At 41.5% G+C, this 17978-nt stretch overlaps 1 protein-coding gene across 1 annotated transcript in view; it reads right to left on the reverse strand.

Moving 5' to 3' along the window:
- Window positions 1-296: 296 nt before the first annotated feature.
- Window positions 297-17978, reverse strand: part of col7a1 (collagen, type VII, alpha 1) — a 40633-nt gene continuing 22951 nt past the window's right edge. The window contains exons 78-118 of the mRNA XM_068652397.1: window positions 17842-17913; window positions 17723-17767; window positions 17508-17543; window positions 16377-16412; window positions 16149-16193; window positions 15986-16018; window positions 15822-15884; window positions 15662-15697; window positions 14850-14930; window positions 14686-14754; window positions 9634-9669; window positions 9458-9517; window positions 9328-9372; window positions 9230-9265; window positions 8914-8949; window positions 8783-8842; window positions 8577-8702; window positions 8435-8506; window positions 8326-8361; window positions 8180-8239; window positions 8065-8109; window positions 7356-7391; window positions 7171-7206; window positions 6853-6909; window positions 6710-6781; window positions 6546-6617; window positions 6384-6419; window positions 6206-6286; window positions 5109-5162; window positions 4803-4856; window positions 4673-4735; window positions 4548-4610; window positions 4350-4466; window positions 3745-3822; window positions 3335-3388; window positions 3207-3255; window positions 1949-2260; window positions 1607-1732; window positions 1033-1185; window positions 682-864; window positions 297-603 (exon numbers count right to left, since the gene is read on the reverse strand). Coding sequence (XP_068508498.1) covers window positions 575-603; window positions 682-864; window positions 1033-1185; window positions 1607-1732; window positions 1949-2260; window positions 3207-3255; window positions 3335-3388; window positions 3745-3822; window positions 4350-4466; window positions 4548-4610; window positions 4673-4735; window positions 4803-4856; window positions 5109-5162; window positions 6206-6286; window positions 6384-6419; window positions 6546-6617; window positions 6710-6781; window positions 6853-6909; window positions 7171-7206; window positions 7356-7391; window positions 8065-8109; window positions 8180-8239; window positions 8326-8361; window positions 8435-8506; window positions 8577-8702; window positions 8783-8842; window positions 8914-8949; window positions 9230-9265; window positions 9328-9372; window positions 9458-9517; window positions 9634-9669; window positions 14686-14754; window positions 14850-14930; window positions 15662-15697; window positions 15822-15884; window positions 15986-16018; window positions 16149-16193; window positions 16377-16412; window positions 17508-17543; window positions 17723-17767; window positions 17842-17913 — 2853 coding nt within the window. The 3' untranslated portion in view covers window positions 297-574. The remainder of the gene's footprint in view (window positions 604-681; window positions 865-1032; window positions 1186-1606; window positions 1733-1948; window positions 2261-3206; window positions 3256-3334; window positions 3389-3744; window positions 3823-4349; window positions 4467-4547; window positions 4611-4672; window positions 4736-4802; window positions 4857-5108; window positions 5163-6205; window positions 6287-6383; window positions 6420-6545; window positions 6618-6709; window positions 6782-6852; window positions 6910-7170; window positions 7207-7355; window positions 7392-8064; window positions 8110-8179; window positions 8240-8325; window positions 8362-8434; window positions 8507-8576; window positions 8703-8782; window positions 8843-8913; window positions 8950-9229; window positions 9266-9327; window positions 9373-9457; window positions 9518-9633; window positions 9670-14685; window positions 14755-14849; window positions 14931-15661; window positions 15698-15821; window positions 15885-15985; window positions 16019-16148; window positions 16194-16376; window positions 16413-17507; window positions 17544-17722; window positions 17768-17841; window positions 17914-17978) is intronic.

The following is a 17978-nucleotide window of genomic DNA, read 5'->3' on the forward strand; positions in this document are numbered from 1 at the left end:
TCTCCAATTGACAACCATTGAAAGTCACCCTTGCATTGTTTTTGCAACCAAACATTTGGATTCTCTGAAATGAACTTACCGCCCCGCAGTCAAACGTCCACATGCCAGGTGAACAAGTGTGCATGCTCAAGTGGATGTGGCGTCACTGAATGCTCCCATCAGGGGAAATCAAGCGAGGGCAAGATGGCATGGAAGAGGAAAGGCACGAGCAGTCGTAGCCAACAAGCAGAAAATCTTCTCATTAATGAAATACGTATACTGATGAAAATGGAACATCCCGATTGGTCACACACACACACATTGAAATGATTTATTTGTGTGGCCGCAGATGACATTGAGATGTTATCATTGTTACATTGCATTTATAGTATTTAAATAATTTTAAGACTAATATAGTAGTTTCCTTTTCTGCCTTGTTTTATTTTATAAGGATAAAGCAAATTGATCAAGTGTGTTTTGATGTTGAAATAATAAATAAAAAAATATTTACCATTGATATATATATATAACAATAGAATGATTTCAAAGCTATAGAAAGGATGATGCTCCTGTGTTGAGAAGGACTTGATCACCATCACCGGGATGTTTGCAGCAAGGGAGACCCTGAAGTACAGTCGAAATGTTTACTGGCCTTCACACATCAACAATGCGCACCCACGTGTGTGTTTGTGTGTGCCTTACCTTGAGCCTTTCCAAGGCACACCTCCTCACACTCCTCCAAGTGAACAAATCGGTTGTCGTTTCCTCCGCAACCGCTGTAGATGAAGGGCCTGCATGCTTGGACGTGGCTGTTAAAGTACCAACGCAACGTGAAGCGAGTGCAGTTGCCCTCCTCCATGGGTACCAAGCACGCTTCTCCTGGAGCTGCAGAGCACGTTTACGAAGATGAAAAAAATTGCGATCAAAATAAGATCAATTGTACACTGTGTTGTATAAAGACACATAATAAATACACAGAATAAATTGAAATCAACTGGTGTCATTCCTGCCCAAAAAGTTGATTCCCCCAAAGAGGTTACGACCTTTCCCTACCTTCGCCTTGGGCTCTTTTGGTGGACCTGACTTTTCTGGCCTTGGGTGGTTTCAGAGCTGGAACTTTGCCTCCTCTTTCTCCACCAACTCTCACGACATTGGGTGTAGTTTTAGGGGCTTCAACTTTGACCGTTTTGTGTTTGTTGGGCTCATCTGCAGAAACACGAGGTCGCAACAGGGATCAACATGCTGTGTTTTTCAGAGAGGCCCCTGAACGCATCATGAAACATAAGCTGCTTGTGGCACAGCTGAAAACATGCTCAGGAAATCAAACAGAAATGTATTCATTTATTTATAATCATTTATTTAAGCCCAGTAACACTGCCACTGATTATTATGTTATTTTTTAATTTGTCATAGAAAACAAATGTATAGAAAAAAGTATGTCTTGAATGACTAAACATGAACAATCTGAATTTTTCTTTTTTATCATCGCATGTCATCCAGACTGACAGTTGAATGCAAGACGACGACCATTTTCTCATTGAAGTCGGCTTGCTCCAGAACAATTTGCCCCCCACCCCTTCCCCCCACCCCATGACCGAAATAAAGTGCTCCAGGCCACGTCTCATACCGTCAGTGTGATTGTCAGCAGGAGGGAAATACAGCAGCTCATCTAAAGGGTCGTCATAGTTGTCGATAGAGTAGATGTGCTCGTAGTCGGGGTCGTTGGTGTTCATCACCACGCGCAGCTCACGGCCTGAAATGTCAGAAAGTGAATCTATCAGTGCACGCCTGCGAATAAATATTCCCTAACATTCACAAAGGATTAATCCACAAAGGGAATCTTGTGGTTTCTTCATAAGAAAAGATCACCAATGATTGAGTCCAACAGGGAGTGCAGGCACACGCAGAGATAAAAAGACAGAGGCCAACAAGCCAGGTGACGGACGGACGGACGGACGGACGGACTCACCCTCCACAGCTTTCCGGGCCGCGAGTTGCTCCGTTGCCATGGGCTGAGAGCGAGCGACAGGATCTGACGCCGAGAAAGCTACCCAGGACGCAGAGGACAAAAGGTTCCACCCAAGGAGGACAGACAAGAGTGGAGAGAGGGAACGGGTAAGCGTTTCCACCAGGAGGGCACAAGGAAAAGTTGAGAAACTCAAAATATGAACCCAATCACCCCCCACCAAAGTCATCCCGCCGTTGTGACACATGAAAGCAACACAAGGGTCATTCACGACATGCAACGGCTTTACAATGCATGGTGCAAGCTGCTTGGATGCACATTATTAAGCGCTGTGTGAGTGAGAGGCAATAAATAAATCATGGCTGAAATGATTGATTTGGTCTCATTCAAAGTTGTAATGCATATTGATTAACTACCGGGTTTATTTTGAGCCATGCGTCTCTCTCTCTCTCTCTCTCTCTCTCTCCTTGAAATGTATTTTGCTAATTATACATATTGTCTGAATTTCATACACAATGTTATACACTAATCAATAATGAGGTCATTTTTAAATTGACACCAAATCAAAATGAAGCATAATTAGATAATAACAAACGCTTTGATTGGGCGTTATTAGAACTACTTCATAGACAGCATGTCCACAAAGCTTCATTACAAAAGCAATCGATGAGATAATTGTGTCAACATAGATATATTTGGGGATTTATGTAAAATGGCAACATAATGTTGATCATGGTTATCTAAAATTGGATCATCAAGAAAATTGGGCTGCATTTTACAGTTTGTTTTTTTCAGGGGGCGGGGCAATGAGTTCTAAAAATGAAAAGAAAAACTGCAGCCCATTTCTGTTCCAACCCTTCAAATATTATCATTAAGTTTAAATATTAAACTGAAGGTGTTTCTGCATCAATCGTTGGGTTGAAATAATATGGAGATGTTTTTGAATCGGTTTGGACACGTGCACTGTATGTGCAATATGAGTCATGCTGAATCACAACATGTGCGTCTCCCCCTTCCTCTCGTGCCGCCGTCCGACGACTCACTCACCTCCACACGCTGCGCGGCCGACAGATGGACAGGACGGAGAACCGGAGGAGAGCAAAAAAAAAAAAAAAAGTCAGTTCAGAAGAGTCGTGACACCGACGCAGTTCAGTAACGCTTATGTTGTGGCAGTTGAGTCATACACAGCCATCTTTGCTCAAGTTCATTTTAGGGACAGCACACCTATGAATTAGCAATGCAAGGAGCAGCCAAGACTTACCACAGTGCTGACTCATTTCCGTGCGTACGTACTCTCTGACCTCAGTCTCCTGAATCGCAAATAAAACGGGGAAATAATTAAACATTGAAAAACAAAGTGTCACAACCGCCACGGGCTCGAGTACTGACCGTCATGCCTGGCTCTCCTCGTTCTCCCTTGGCTCCATCTGGGCCCATTTCCCCCTGCAACATGGACAGGTATTAGAACATGCACAACCCACAGAGAGGCCTGCAGCGCAATCATTCATTAGACACTCGACTAAATGCAAAGTCAAAGTGAAAGGTTAATTCAGGATCACGCCGCTTCAGAATTTGAAATAGAACTGATATAATATCCTGTAATTGGCTATAAACAGGATTAGAGGCGCACAAATTCAGCAGACACACATCAAATCTGAAGCTGAGAAGCTCACAGAGGAAATAGATGGGTCATTTCTGTGACGTGCATCTAAAGTAGTTGCTGATTCAATTATCCACTCGCTTTGGCTTCCACTTTACATTTCAAAGTCATAATTAAAGAAAACAATAAAAGGACAAACCACTACTCCGCGTTCCCCTGGGATCCCGGGAACACCACGTGGACCCACCATGGCCGGACCAATAGGTCCTCTTTCTCCCTAATACAGAAAACAGAAAAAAAAATTGTTGCTACAAGTCAAGCCGCCATGAAGATAGATGACTCATCATCCAGAAGCTGTAGCCGTGCCATCCATAAATACATGAAATTCACATAACGCCTTCAAACATTCTCATTGTGCTCGGCGCATGACACAAACTAGTAATAAATGATGAAAACTCTAAAAGCACTCTGTCGGTTTAGCAAACTAAATCTCTTTCCAGGGTGAAGTCCAACGTCGTGCTTTCAGGAGGAACTAAAAAAAGAAAACCTTGCATCTCACTGTGAAAGCACGTGCAATCATAAGAGAGATATTACTCTCCCCGTCGAGAGCTTTTTTATTTATGACTTCGATGATGACGGAGACAAGAGGGTCAAAGTCAGGGCTTATCGAACCGTCAATCACGACATGAGAGAAAACACTCAGGGAGCCGCGACAAAGCACAAGCAAAGCATTGGACTTTTTTTTCCGTCCCATTGTTGACGTTCTATCTGGCTTGTCTAGATCATCAAATTGTGACTTTTCACCTTCTGTCCTTGGAGTCCTTCAGGGCCTTTAGCACCAGCCGTTCCCTGGGGGCCTGTCAGTCCAGGTGCCCCGTCCGCTCCTCTGGGCCCTGGGGGGCCAGGGATGCCAGACGGCCCCTGCATTTTAAAGGCGCACATCATTATATACGTCCTGATGTTAGCGAACAAAACTTTTAGGTGGTGGACGTTCTCCCTCACCCTTTCACCTTTGTCGCCCTGAGTTCCTTTGGAGCCTTCGACCCCGTCGAAGCCACGGTCGCCCTACAAAGACAATTGCGGGCTTTGGATTGATGAAAACACTTTTATCAAATGAGTAAACGCACCTTGGGGCCGACTATTCCTTCTTTTCCCGGGATGCCCGGGGGTCCGGAGGAGCCCACATCCCCCTGAAAATAAAAACACATCTTGGGTGGCACCATCAGAAGCAAATAGCTATTTTTCTAGTTGCCATACCTGATCGCCTTTTCGTCCTGGTAGGCCAGGTCGCCCATGGAAGCCATTATCCCCCTGATGACACAAATTTTAATCATTATATCAAATCTAAATCTCTTTTATTAGCCAGGTAAATTGTTTGTAATATTTAAAAATTTACAAAATATTTTTCCATCCCGTTAATATCAAGCCACCTTGTAATGTTTTCCAATTCAGAATTTTCCACTTATATTTAGTAAGTGAGAATAGGTTTGACCTATTTAATGTATAAAGAACAGACAGGGAACGTAGTTTCGGTTTTCCCTTATTCTTTTCCTCATACTTCACCTTCTCTCCCTTGGGTCCATCACCTCCACAAAGCCCCTTAGATCCTCGGTCGCCCTGGAAACGCAAACAACTTCATCATATCGAGACACATGGAGAGGCTTTTAAGTAACAGAGGATAAAAATACACCCAAGCCGTCCATCCATGGGCCATCAGTCCTTTCAATGGTCACCCAGTCCACTTTCACAAACACGCATACACACACACACACACACATGCATCAGCCTCTGTGGCATTAGCAAGTCTCACAAAGCAAATGGACATGACAATTGTACATGATAATGGTTATTGAGGGGCCACTTACACATAAAAGTGGCAAAAGAGTAGCAGCAGGCGGTGAGATACAGACAATTTACAGTGACGACCCTGACAATCACACACAGTTATTCTAGAAAATTAGACTTTAATGTACAGATAATACACTATTTTACGATATGGATGTTTGGAAAATAAAGCTAGAATTGAGTGCATTTGTTGAGCTGCTTGTATTCTGAAAATAATCCAAACTGGGTTTTAAGATGTTTCTTGAACTGAATATTATTATTATTGTATATTTTATATATATTATTTTGTTATTCAAGCGTATCTTACAGGGCTCTATTATTGTGAGAGACATAACTTTTGTGCAGTGCGTAAAGTATCTCTGCACAGCAGCAACGTAATTTCTCAGACAAGCACTTGCGAGAGGGATGTCTGCGCTGCTGTGGGAGTGTTCACAGCCGACTTCAGCCAATCACAATGATTCCTTTTATGCAGTTTAAGGAGCAAACTAGGCCCACTAGACTCTCGGCATGGCAGAAGCACATTCGTGCGGGGACTTTGTTAACCCTCCTTTTGAGTTCAGAGCCTCTGGTTTACTGCTAACATACTGATACATTTAAAAATGTTTTTCCAAACGATTTAATTAGTTATTCCTTACCCCATTGTTGACCTGAACACGTTCTATGCTAACTCATTATTCTGTTACAGTCGATAGATTTTACATTCATTATCTTCAGCTTGATCAATTTCATGCTGTTATGCAGTTGCGAGTCGCATCATCCACCCATGAAATACATTCCATGCTCAATACCACACGAGTCAAAATCAGCTAATCTACCTTAATTCCTCTCAGTCCGACGATGCCAATCTCTCCTTTGTCGCCCTTGCGTCCGAGCAGACCGTCTTTTCCAGGCAAACCCTGGAAGAAGAAGAAGAACACAACAACCGAACATTCATCTATTGTCAAACATTTTCAATGCACAATTGGAAATATATTTGGATATAAGGAAACACACCGCTTCACCGGGCACGCCGGCCGGTCCTGCTTCTCCCTGCGGAGAAAAGTGACAATTATAATAATTAGAGCAAAGAGATGATGATGATCTGCATCAAGAACTGTCTGTCTTTCCAATGCAGGTTAATTATAATGATCATCTGTGCGGAGCGCCGTAACTTGCCTTCTGTCCGCCAGGACCGCGAGCACCGGGGAATCCATTGGATCCTTTTTCACCGGCCTCTCCCCTCAAACCCTGAAAATAAGATGACAAAAAAAAGTTTGGTTCCTTTTCAATCAACACTTTATGAATAGAATTTTCTTGCAGGTACTAATTGGCGAGCTCACCGGCTCTCCCGGTGGTCCCTCTTGACCTTTTGCTCCTTTTTCTCCTTGCCCACCTTTGGGCCCTCGGTCGCCCTAAAATAGAAGGACGGTTTTGTCAAGAGTTGAATTGAATAATATGAAAGCCTTTTGGTACTGGTACTGACTTGTTCTCCTCCGCTGCCTTTTGCTCCAGGAGGTCCCCCAACCAGCATGGTATCCCCCTAAAATTGAGGAAATCATTTTGGAAATAAAATATTTGCAAGTGAACCCCCATGACTCTTGAATCTTGAATGACATTAGCATTGAACATATTCCTAAACTCTTCCTGAACTTTTTTTTTTTATCTTTGTCACAGTCTATCTTACATCCTCACTTTTTTATTTTCCCCAATGTGTTTGGCTTTATGCATATGAATCACTGCGGGAGCGCAACAGGGCAAAACACTGCAGTGGTGCTTATTAGACATTAACATGCACACACACCTTCTCTCCTTTGTTCCCTTGCAGGCCATCGTCTCCCTGAAAAAAAAAACAACAACAACAAGAGCAAAACATTTCATCCTGGCACGTCAATGGAATTTAATTCACATGAGAAGAATGCTCGTGGGATGATGCTCGCATGATGACATGAACAAATGGGAAAAGGATCGAGTGTCATTAGTATTCACCTTCTCTCCCCGAGCACCGCGTACCCCTGGTGGACCCTGATGGATGGCGGGGGGGCACACACATACACATGAACACACACAATTATTCTGAGCTTGGCAATGAAAAGCATCATTAAGGCTGTGCTGCAGCTTATAAAAGCTGAGATGAATCTGAAAAGACGGCTCGTTGATTGTAAAATATACAATAGCTTTTTTTTTTTTTTTTTCCTTTGCAGCGAGAGAGCGTTTGTTGTGTTGCTCAATACCATCGATTTCCTTTCCTGCTAGTATCGGCAAAACCGAACCGGTACCGATACTAGCGGTCTGCATTAGAAGTTTATATCAAATTGTGGAAGAGTACGTTTGAATAATTTATTTCTTTTAAACTCATAAAATGGTCGCTCCAAAGTGGGCTGCATTTGGTTTGACATCAAGTGACTCACCGAGAGAGAGCACTTATCTCTCCTTTGATGACAGTCATAAAAATTCAGGCAAACAATTTATTGTTTGTACGTTTTAAAATGAACATTTATATGACAACTTCAAATGTTACTTTCAATCATCCACTTTTTACGATGGATGGTGAGTGACAATTTGGCAAGGGAATGGCTAGATAAAATTTTTGAAACAGATTGAATTCAACCTTACAGGTTTCATTGTATTTTAAATTTCAACAGTGACTGAAGTTATGGAAGAAATTGCCAATAATAGAAATGATTGATGAACTCACCGTTAAGCCCCTCTCTCCATCCGAACCCGGGCGTCCTTCTTCCCCCTAAAATATGACCAAAAATATGAAACCACATCAGTGTGTATGAGTGTGTGACAGATTGCAGAGATCTTACTCTTGTTCCTGGCTCTCCTCTCTCTCCTCTTGGACCCGTCACACCAAGTCCAGTTTCTCCCTAGTCAAATAAACGATGTGCACGTTTGTATTTATCTCAACTGGCTTTTTTTTTTTAAGTTACAATCGTGTGTTGGATCTTTGTACTTTGTCTCCTTTGGTCCCGTCGACACCAGGAGAACCCTGCAAAACACATTTTAAAAGTCTGAGCTTTTTTTTTTTTTTTAAGTTATTTTAAAATAGGAGCTAAACTCACAGCTTGCCCAGGAGGTCCAATAGGACCAGGAGGTCCGGTATTTCCCGGCCGGCCCACAAATCCTTGAAGACCCTAAAAATGACAACAAGGTATTTTACAGCAACACCAAAGACATTCAAAAAGGTAAAAAAAAAATATTCACCCTCTCTCCCGGTGGCCCAGGTGGTCCTGGGTCACCATGTTCTCCTCTCAGACCGGGAGGCCCAATATCCCCAGCCTTGCCCTGCAGCCCTGGAGGACCAGCTGAACCGGGAAGACCTGAATCTCCCTTATAGTCAAAAGGCAGGTTGCTCCTTAAACCGAAAAACTGGAGCATATAGCGCCCATATGTCACATGTGTTTACTCACCTTTAACCCCTGCGGTCCAACGATACCTGCAGGACCTGACATTCCGACGCCTCTTTCTCCCTGTAGCAAAAATGTGTCACTACTTCCAGTCAGATGATAGGGACATTTGAGGAACAAAATAAAAAACAGACCTTATCTCCTTTTGGCCCAGAAGGACCTCGTTCCCCCTAAGGGACAAGAAAAGAAAAAATGTATACGAGTAGCAACAATACATACTTGGGGAAAACAAAGTTTAAAAAAAAGCTGCATATCCAAAAATGTCATCTTATTTGATGTTTAACTTGTTCAATGAGAGAAAAAAAGCAATATTTTATAAAAACATTGTGTAATGTTAGCCACATTCAAAGGACAATGTTGTGCTCATTTTAAATACTGAAAATATAAGAAAGCCAGGTTATTTGAATTAGAAATAATAAAAAAATGTGGACAATGAGAAGAGATACTCACATTTTCTCCTGGCTGTCCTGCTTCCCCAACCTCACCCTAATAATGACAACATATGAGCAACGTCACTCATCATCTACAGTGCACGTGATGCCACTCACCCGTTCGCCTCTGATGCCAGCAAGACCTCGTTCTCCCCGGCCACCCTGAAAGTCAAATGACCAATTTAGAAAAAGAACATACGCCCACAGAACCCTTAATCCTTGGCAAGGACGAGGTGCTCACACTCACCTTTTCACCGGGGAGTCCTCGCTCTCCTGGAGTTCCTGGTAGTGTTGTTCCTGGAAGGCCCTGAATTGCAAGAAAGTGTTTTATTTAGGTAATCTTTTTATTGGATGTTTTTCAAATCAATGGACAATTTGAAGCTTAAATCCAGTTAGGTTGAAAGAATGTGGAAATGAACTTACCTTCTCTCCTTTGACTCCAGGGGGTCCTGCTACTGCCTGGTAGAGGGAACAAAAGTGGAATAATGTGATCATAATTACCTGAGAAGCACAGTGTGGTGCTGCTTTTTTTTCTTCAAAGAATAAAAAGCTTTTTTTTTTCAATATAGCTGTGGGAGATTATTTGAAAATTACTTTCTTCTTGTTCCACTCCGGAGGTGGCAATCGTTGCAGCCACTTGAGTGTGCGCGTTAACATAATTATTATTATTTTACCTGTTCATTGTTGGCAGGCTTAGATGGTTCACTTGCAAGAATCAGCGTGTTATTATTTTAAGTTCGCCTGCTAGTATAGTCAAGCATTTTGCGGGAAAAACATAAACGGCAGAATTCAAGGGCAGGATCACAATTCTACCAGCTGTATGTTCTCCAAATATTGGTTGGGGGAACAAAATACAAGTACACGCGAGTGAAATGGGTGTCGCAGGTAATTTATCAAACTGTTGAACTGCCTGACAGCGTTGCGGTGACTCTGTCCAAGGTGCTGAGCCCGAGGCGCTCATCTGTGAGGAGGCCACTCAACATGCTCGTCATGGGTCACGTCAGCAGCACAAACAAGGGGGGCAAGCCTGATACTGCATTAAACTAGAATATAAAGTACAGCATGACAAATGGCAACCTTTACACATTCCATCAGCGAGCAGTTAATAAGATCCGCCTGGAGCTAATGACATCTAATAGAAGAGACTTATTGAGATTGTCAAGATTCATTTAACAATATGTTTATTTTTGTGATTCTAGTTCTATGTGTCTGGAACTAGTTAACCAATATTGTATACCTCTCAGTATAATGATGAGCTTTTGTTAAATTGTGGCTGGTGAGTGTCTAGCATTACAGGTTGGGCACAGGTGACAAACTCAAGGCTCGGGGGCCAGGTCCAGCCCACCGCATCATTTTATGTGGACCGCTAAAGCAAATTAAGTAGCTACTTTGTTTTTATTGCTGAATGCATCAATTGCATGCTCATCTCAGGAAAATTATCAGCCTAACCCGCATCTTCATTTAAAAGTCTGTTAAGCTCCTCCCTTTTGGTACTTTTCATTACAGACAAAAAAATGGGGTGTCGAAAGGTGATAATAGAATCCCAATTGCACTGCTGACTCATCTGTATTGTTCTCAGCCGTGGAAATGGGAGCTAACGAGAAACTTTTTAGAAAGCAACCAAGCAATTTCATATTGAAGGCCTCAGACAACCTTGCACTTGTGAATCAACATCAATTATGTGCCACTGCATGCATCACAAAATCTGAGTGTGCTCTCAACTCGGCTCGTGCGTGTGTGTGTATGTGTGTGTGTCAACGCTGTAGGCTTTGAAGTTTTGATGGCTTGTGGCTCACGCAGAGGGGAATCAATCGCTGCAGCTTTTGAGAAAATGATGACTACGTAGTAATTTAGTATGAGTCATTTTTACAACCAGATGCATGCCGCTAACACATTTCCTCCTTTCTAAAGAAAGATCAGGTTAAGCGATAATTGACACTGGCATATTTCATACTGATTCATTTAGAGTCTAATCCAAGGATGGAGAATGCAGCAGATGTGTATGATTTATTGTATATCAATATTTGTGACCTTGATCGGCACTTTAACTCTGCCTGAGTTTAATTTTGAGATTTAATGACAGATTTAGAACAGGCCCAAGTCAATTTCCCAAAAGATGTCTGCGGCCAAAAGCAGAGCAAGGCCACCATTCTCCAGAGTCAGCTTTCAATTTCAAAGGCGTAACAGTGCGAAGAATCATGGATGAGTGAAGGTGCTGTGTAATGTGCTTTGCGGGTTAACTGGATACTGAAGAGTCGTACATATGACAACAGCAGGAGAGAGATTTACGTGTTATCTGCCAGGAAGAAGACATTCTGAGACATTGTTTGTTTGTCACCCACGCTAAGATTTGGGTTTTGGCAACTCAATGCAAGACAGCTTGTGACACTGTCCAACATTCCATCTCGAAATTCTTATTAGTGGCAGGGCAAATTGTCCATGAAGGCACGAAAGACTGAATTGCACATTCACGGCTCATCGGTTTGTTTTTGGATGCAGCAAGTAAATGAAAACCAAACAAAAGCGCAGAGCTGAATGCACAGTACAGTAGACTGGGGGGAATTGTTTTGAACAATTAAACGGTTTACTTTTACACACGCAAACAAGACGGCCTGCTGAGAGGTAAGCAGATATTCTGGTATGTGTTACAGCTAGTGTTAATTCAAAAGGTTTATTTCCAATCGGTAACTGTTGCCCTGTTGGAGGGCGGCAGGAGGCCCCGACAAGTATGGAGCGCACCGTGCTCGGTCGTGAGTGGGAGAAATGCGCAGCCTACTTCACTTTATAGCGGTAACACATCACCGGGACACTAATGGGATTGTGGTCACAGTTCTCGGTGTAATTTCATTTTAGCAACATGTGACTTTGGCTCACTAAGCAGTACCAAGTCATAAACTGGCCAAAGGTGCAGCAAAAAGTAATGCTGACTAGAAACAAGATATCTACTGCCACCAAATCCTGATTAAGTAATAATAATAATGATAATAATAATAATAGGGATATTTTTGCATAGCTTTTGCACCCTTTTAGCACACAGATGGTCTTTGAGGATTTTCAAAAACCATTTCAAATAAGCGGATTTACAGACATTTAATATTACAGTAAGTAGAAATACCGTAATTTCCGGACTATAAGTCGCGGTTTTTTTCATAGTTTGGGTGGGGGGGCGACTTATACTCAGGAGCGACTTATATATGTTTTTTTTTCACAAATTTTTACTTGATCATTAAGACATCACTTACAAGTATAGTTGACCACTTCCCATGTTATTTTTAGTATAGTTGATCACTTCACATGCTTTTATTTCTTTATCTTGAACATATTCAAAACATAAAAAATAGAGAAAACATCAAATAAAGCAATTAACACTTTAAAGCACCATATCCAAGTCCACTGTCTGCTGTATGTACACTTGCTCCATTTTTGCTCCTCTTATATTTATTATTATTATTTATTATTATTTGTTTATTTATCATTTATTCAATACTCTTATTTATTCATTGTTAGTGCCTTCTTGGGGTTTTTTTGTGTTGCTTGTATGCATATGTGTACTATCTCACTGAGGGATAGTGGAAATGTAATTTCAATCTCTTTGTGTGTCTTAGTATATAAAAAAATATATCGACGATAAAGCAGACTTTGACTTTGATAAAACAACCAAAAAAAATTATATTTTCAGACGAAACTGGATGAGGGCGCTCTAAATTTTACCGTTGGCCGTGACTCATCAACTGGGTGGGCTTAAGAAAAATGACACCAAAAAGAAACTCATATTTTGCAGGTTACAAACTTCAAGTTGTAAAATATGCAGCTGAAAACAGTAATCGAGCAGCAGAAAGAAAGTTTGGAGAACCATGATGTACCAATGGATTACTATTTCAAGTGACGTCAGTAGCGCGGCGCGCCGGTTGTTTACATACAAACGTGCCCACACAAGGACTACCATCATTAGCGGTGATCATTTCTAAGTGACACGGAGGACAAAGAGTTTGAAGGAATTAAGGATTTGGAGTGACATAGAAGGTTTGAAAAACTATTATGGCTTTTACGCACGCCCGGTCTCTACTGAGTCGGGGGCCGACGCTCGGCCGAGTGGCTGTCCGCTGAACGGTGCGCGGGGCTCGGACATGGCCATTACGCACGCCCGGTCCTATGCCATGGAGCTCTCGTGTCTGGAAGTCCACGCCGCCACACGCTTGGAAGTTTGTTTTGTTTAATAAAGAGCCGTATACCAAACCCACGTCTATCCTTGTACTTTGTTAACGCTACAATATAGTTATATACTAGATCTGTGGAATAAAGACGAGGCTGACGTCAGGGCGCACGCGCGGCGATGTTGACAAAGGACGAGGAATTTGACCGATGGATTTAATGGATTTAAAGTGCACGGATGGTTTGATAATATTATTGGCTTATATTATAGTTATTTGAAATATAGTTTATCTATCGTTATATGAGCCTGTGGAATATTTTGAAGTGCAAGCGCCCTCAGTCGCGCGCACCCATTGTTGACAAAGAACGATCGATGGATTTAATGAATTGGAGTGACACCGATGGTTTTATAAACATGTTATTCATGTAATAGTTGTCCTTAATCACTCTATATGTTACGTCAGGCCCGTTCTCAGCTCTTTGTTTGAGTTTGTCACGTTAGCATACCTATCGTTTAGCCTGTTGTTGCTATTTAATGAATTGGAGTGACACTGATGGTTTTATAAACATGTTATTCATGTAATAGTTGTCCTTAATCACTCTATATGTTACGTCAGGCCCGTTCTCAGCTCTTTGTTTGTGTTTGTCACGTTAGCATACCTATCGTTTAGCCTGTTGTTGCTATCGTTTAGCCTGTTGTTGCTCGTTCATGACTGTTTTTGGTGTGGGATTTTGTCGAATAAATTGCCCCCAAAATGCGACTTATACTCCGGAGCGACTTATATATGTTTTTTTTCACTTTTTGGGGCATTTTATGGCTGGTGCGACTTATACTCCGGAGCGACTTATAGTCCGGAAAATACGGTAATATTATGCGTAATCAAATTTCACGAAAATTACAACTTTTGTCTGTCCTTGTTAAGTCAAATTGCCATGCACATCAATATACACTATGCTAAATGAGACTCTGTGCTCCAAATGCAGATGAGCAGAAAACGTAATCGCAAGGTTTACTACTTTGTGCACTGCCTAGTAGAGCGAACAGTTGAGCTCCGAGCCAGCTCAGGAACTTTTATAGAACAGAGTGTTGACTCAACATGATCATCATCATCATCATTTGGACAAACAGCAGCAGCCAGGCCAATGGCCCCCCTGAAGGAAGACCACGAAGCGTTGTGCATCAAATCAAAACGATCACTGCAGGAACCTAATAATAGCACCGCAGAGATGCTATTTTATGACTTCGGGCACTAAATCATCATGCCGCTTGGATCTTGCCCAATATAACCTGGTAGGGCACAAACTATTGCAATGTATTCTTACCTTCCCTGGAGGACCACTGTCTCCCTGCTCTCCCTTGAAACCCGGCTGACCTGGAGGGCCAACAATGCCCTGGGGATTAGAAATAGTTAGGAGAGGCAAAACTCCATAAATGACACAAGACACATGAATGCAGTGAGCGCACACACACACTCACACACACAAACCTGCTTCCCTGGCAATCCTGGTAATCCATCTTTCCCAGACACTCCATCTCTTCCAGGTACCCCAGGCTTTCCTGCTTCACCCTATGAGGAACCAAATGTTTATTTTTACTTGATGACTCTCAGCATCATTTGTACAGCTGTCATTGTTTGTTTGGTACTACAGCACTAATGAGACTCCTTATATTATGTAGTAAAGACTCTCTGGACCCAAAAATATAATATTGAATCGAATAATAATTCTGACTTTGTTTACAATACAGGGACCAACCTTGAAAAAAAAATGTATTGAGACTTGGGGGTCTAATTTCATGGACCAGCGCAAGGCATAACTCGATGCCAATGTTGGTCCATCAGCAAAAGGGTAGGCTGCACCACTGTGGGAGTGGTCATATCTGACTTTAATCATATCCTAGATTCCTTTAGATGTGCCTTAGGGAGCTGTGCTCTGAAGCGAGGCCTCGGACACCTCAAAATCTACTTTGATTTCAGTTTGCATGCCAAAGTCCATTTACTTATTTATTATATTTAGCTGTGCAATCCATGCCCTAATTAAAAAACAAAATTTTAGCAGTCACACATTATAAATAACAAGTAGTACTTATTAAAAAAAAAAAATTGAGACATATATTAGCAACATAATTCACATTATAAGATTAGCTGGGGAATTAAACCAAACAAACTGGAACACTATTACTGGCTTTCATGTCTAATTACTTACAAGCTAAAAAAAAAAGAAAACCCAAACAAGCGGCCATTATTTCATCACTAAATACCACAATGCAGTAGCAGCATGCTCAATGCTGCATACTTACCACCTGCCCTGACAAGCCTGAAGGCCCCTGTGGACCCTGCAGGAGGAAATAAATACAGCAGTATGACAAAACACACCAACACTGAGACTTACAGTGAATTTCATGAAGAAACAAGAACATTTTGCTTGGAGTGACAGAGTTGCTGATAGGAAACACTTACCACGGCTCCTGGAGGACCCGGATTTCCTGGCAGTCCTGTGCTGCCTTGAGCACCGGGAGGACCCTGCAAAGATGCTGATAAATTCACTAGAACTCTGAATTGTTATATGGAAGCTTCTGGAATATTGAAAAAAAATCCCCCAATAAAATAAAATGGTGCCTTACCTGAACTCCAAGCCCTGGTTCTCCTTGAGTGCCCTGTGAAACACATTTCACATCATTTTACGACTGCACTCAGTAGGAAATATCATTTTAGAGCACAAACATCATTTGCTATACGGTAGTGCATTTGATAGATAGATAAGAAAAAAAAAACTTATGATTTTACCTTCACACCTGGTGGACCAGGAAGTCCATTTGGACCAATGGAGCCCTGATAGAAACATAAACAACATTAAAAGATTGTCAAAAGTTGGATTGGGTTAGCACTATTCTTCCTGTTTGTTGAATTGGTTACTCCTTTAATTCAAAAGGTTTTTTTGGTGAAAATATTTTAAATTTGTACACTTAAAATGTAGACCTGAAGAAACATTTGGGCGTGCGTGTGTGTTCTTACACTTAAGCCCCTGATGCCTGGCTCCCCTGGATTTCCCTAAGAGTAAAATACAAGAAAAGTATAAATAATAATAATAATAATAATAATAAAATACTGAACAATAACTGCCTCGGTGAGATATGTAATTCAAATCAGAAAACATCTGTAATGTTAAAAGAACCTCAAGGTGACATTGGTAAATCATGTAATACATTTCCATTAACAGAAAAAAAAAAACATTTTATGAATAATAATGTAAAAATCACATGACTTACATCAGTTGGGTCAGCATAGAGGATGAGCAATGTCAACAAACAAACAAGCACTCATAGATAAGCTTTGCAGAGCTGCAAGAGGGGAAAAGCCAAGAGCAAGCTCAGCATGCACAAGTAGCAGAGCCAAGTGACAGCAACACGTATTTGGACTGCATCCAAATTGAAGCAACATCCCCCAAACCCGCAAAGACGTGGTAAATCCTGGAGATATGTTTAGTAAGTCTTCATGTGAGCCGATTTCCGTGTCATCTCATCAAATCAAATGTGGTGTTTTGCGTATTAAAAAAAAAAAAAAAAAAACGCAAAACAACTCAAAGATGAAAATAGGTGCGTTTGACAGCAATGCCTTGGGGACCAGGGTGGTCGTCATTAATATTTCAAGAAGAGCCTGTCACTTTTGGAGCTACTTCCAATACAAATAGAAAGATTAAAGTGGTGAAATCTGTCGGAGAGGAACACGATGTGCACGGCTCAATAATAAGCATGTCGAGATTGCCCGGGGAGGCTGCAAAGTCACATTTCATAAATGGAAAATCTTGCAACTCATTTGCGCCCAATCATGCAAGTGGTAAAAGTGGTATAGAGAGTGAGGAATTAAAAAAAAAAAAAAAGAAAAAAAAAGAGCTCAGCGACAGATGTTGATGAAAATTGAATGCGAGTCCTGACTGGCTAAAAATCCATAGAAGCGAAATTATTTTGAATATCAACATTCTGATATTGCCTTGATTTTGTTATTTCAATTCAGTTATTAGTTTTTTTAAATACTTTATTTAGTTTATTTTGTAATAATTTTTACTTTTAAAGATATAACATTATAATCCATAATGCTTGACTTCATTTTAGTAGCTAGTGTCAAGATGCTTAGACCTGTACTCACCGGTACTCCTCGAGGACCAGCCAGCCCGGCTGGACCCTGTTCCGACATAGAGGGAAAGAAATCAAAGATTGTGAAGAAGTGATTTTTCACAGCTTGACAAACATAATAGAACTTGTAGTCATCACTCGATTGCTATCAAATTGGTTTTGGTGCACAAAGTAAATCCAAAACAAAACACAAAGTAATTTCAACTGCTCCAATTCTGCTGTACTTACCGGTTTCCCATCCTGACCGGGTTTACCAGGTTCTCCTGATATTCCCTGAAATAACAACACGCATATTACTCCTAGAAACATATTTTCATTCATACAATGGCGCAAAAATGTCAGCTCACCTGTAAGCCATTATTTCCTTTCTCTCCAGACTCGCCTCTGCCTCCTTTATCACCGCGAGGTCCTTCAAAGCCCTGCAAGTCGCGATGACTCAGCATTTAGAAACACGTCGAGATGAAATGTGGCACAGCCTGACGAG

Source organism: Syngnathus scovelli, chromosome 11 (genome assembly GCF_024217435.2).
Source record: "Syngnathus scovelli strain Florida chromosome 11, RoL_Ssco_1.2, whole genome shotgun sequence".
NCBI classification, from domain to species: domain Eukaryota; kingdom Metazoa; phylum Chordata; class Actinopteri; order Syngnathiformes; family Syngnathidae; genus Syngnathus; species Syngnathus scovelli.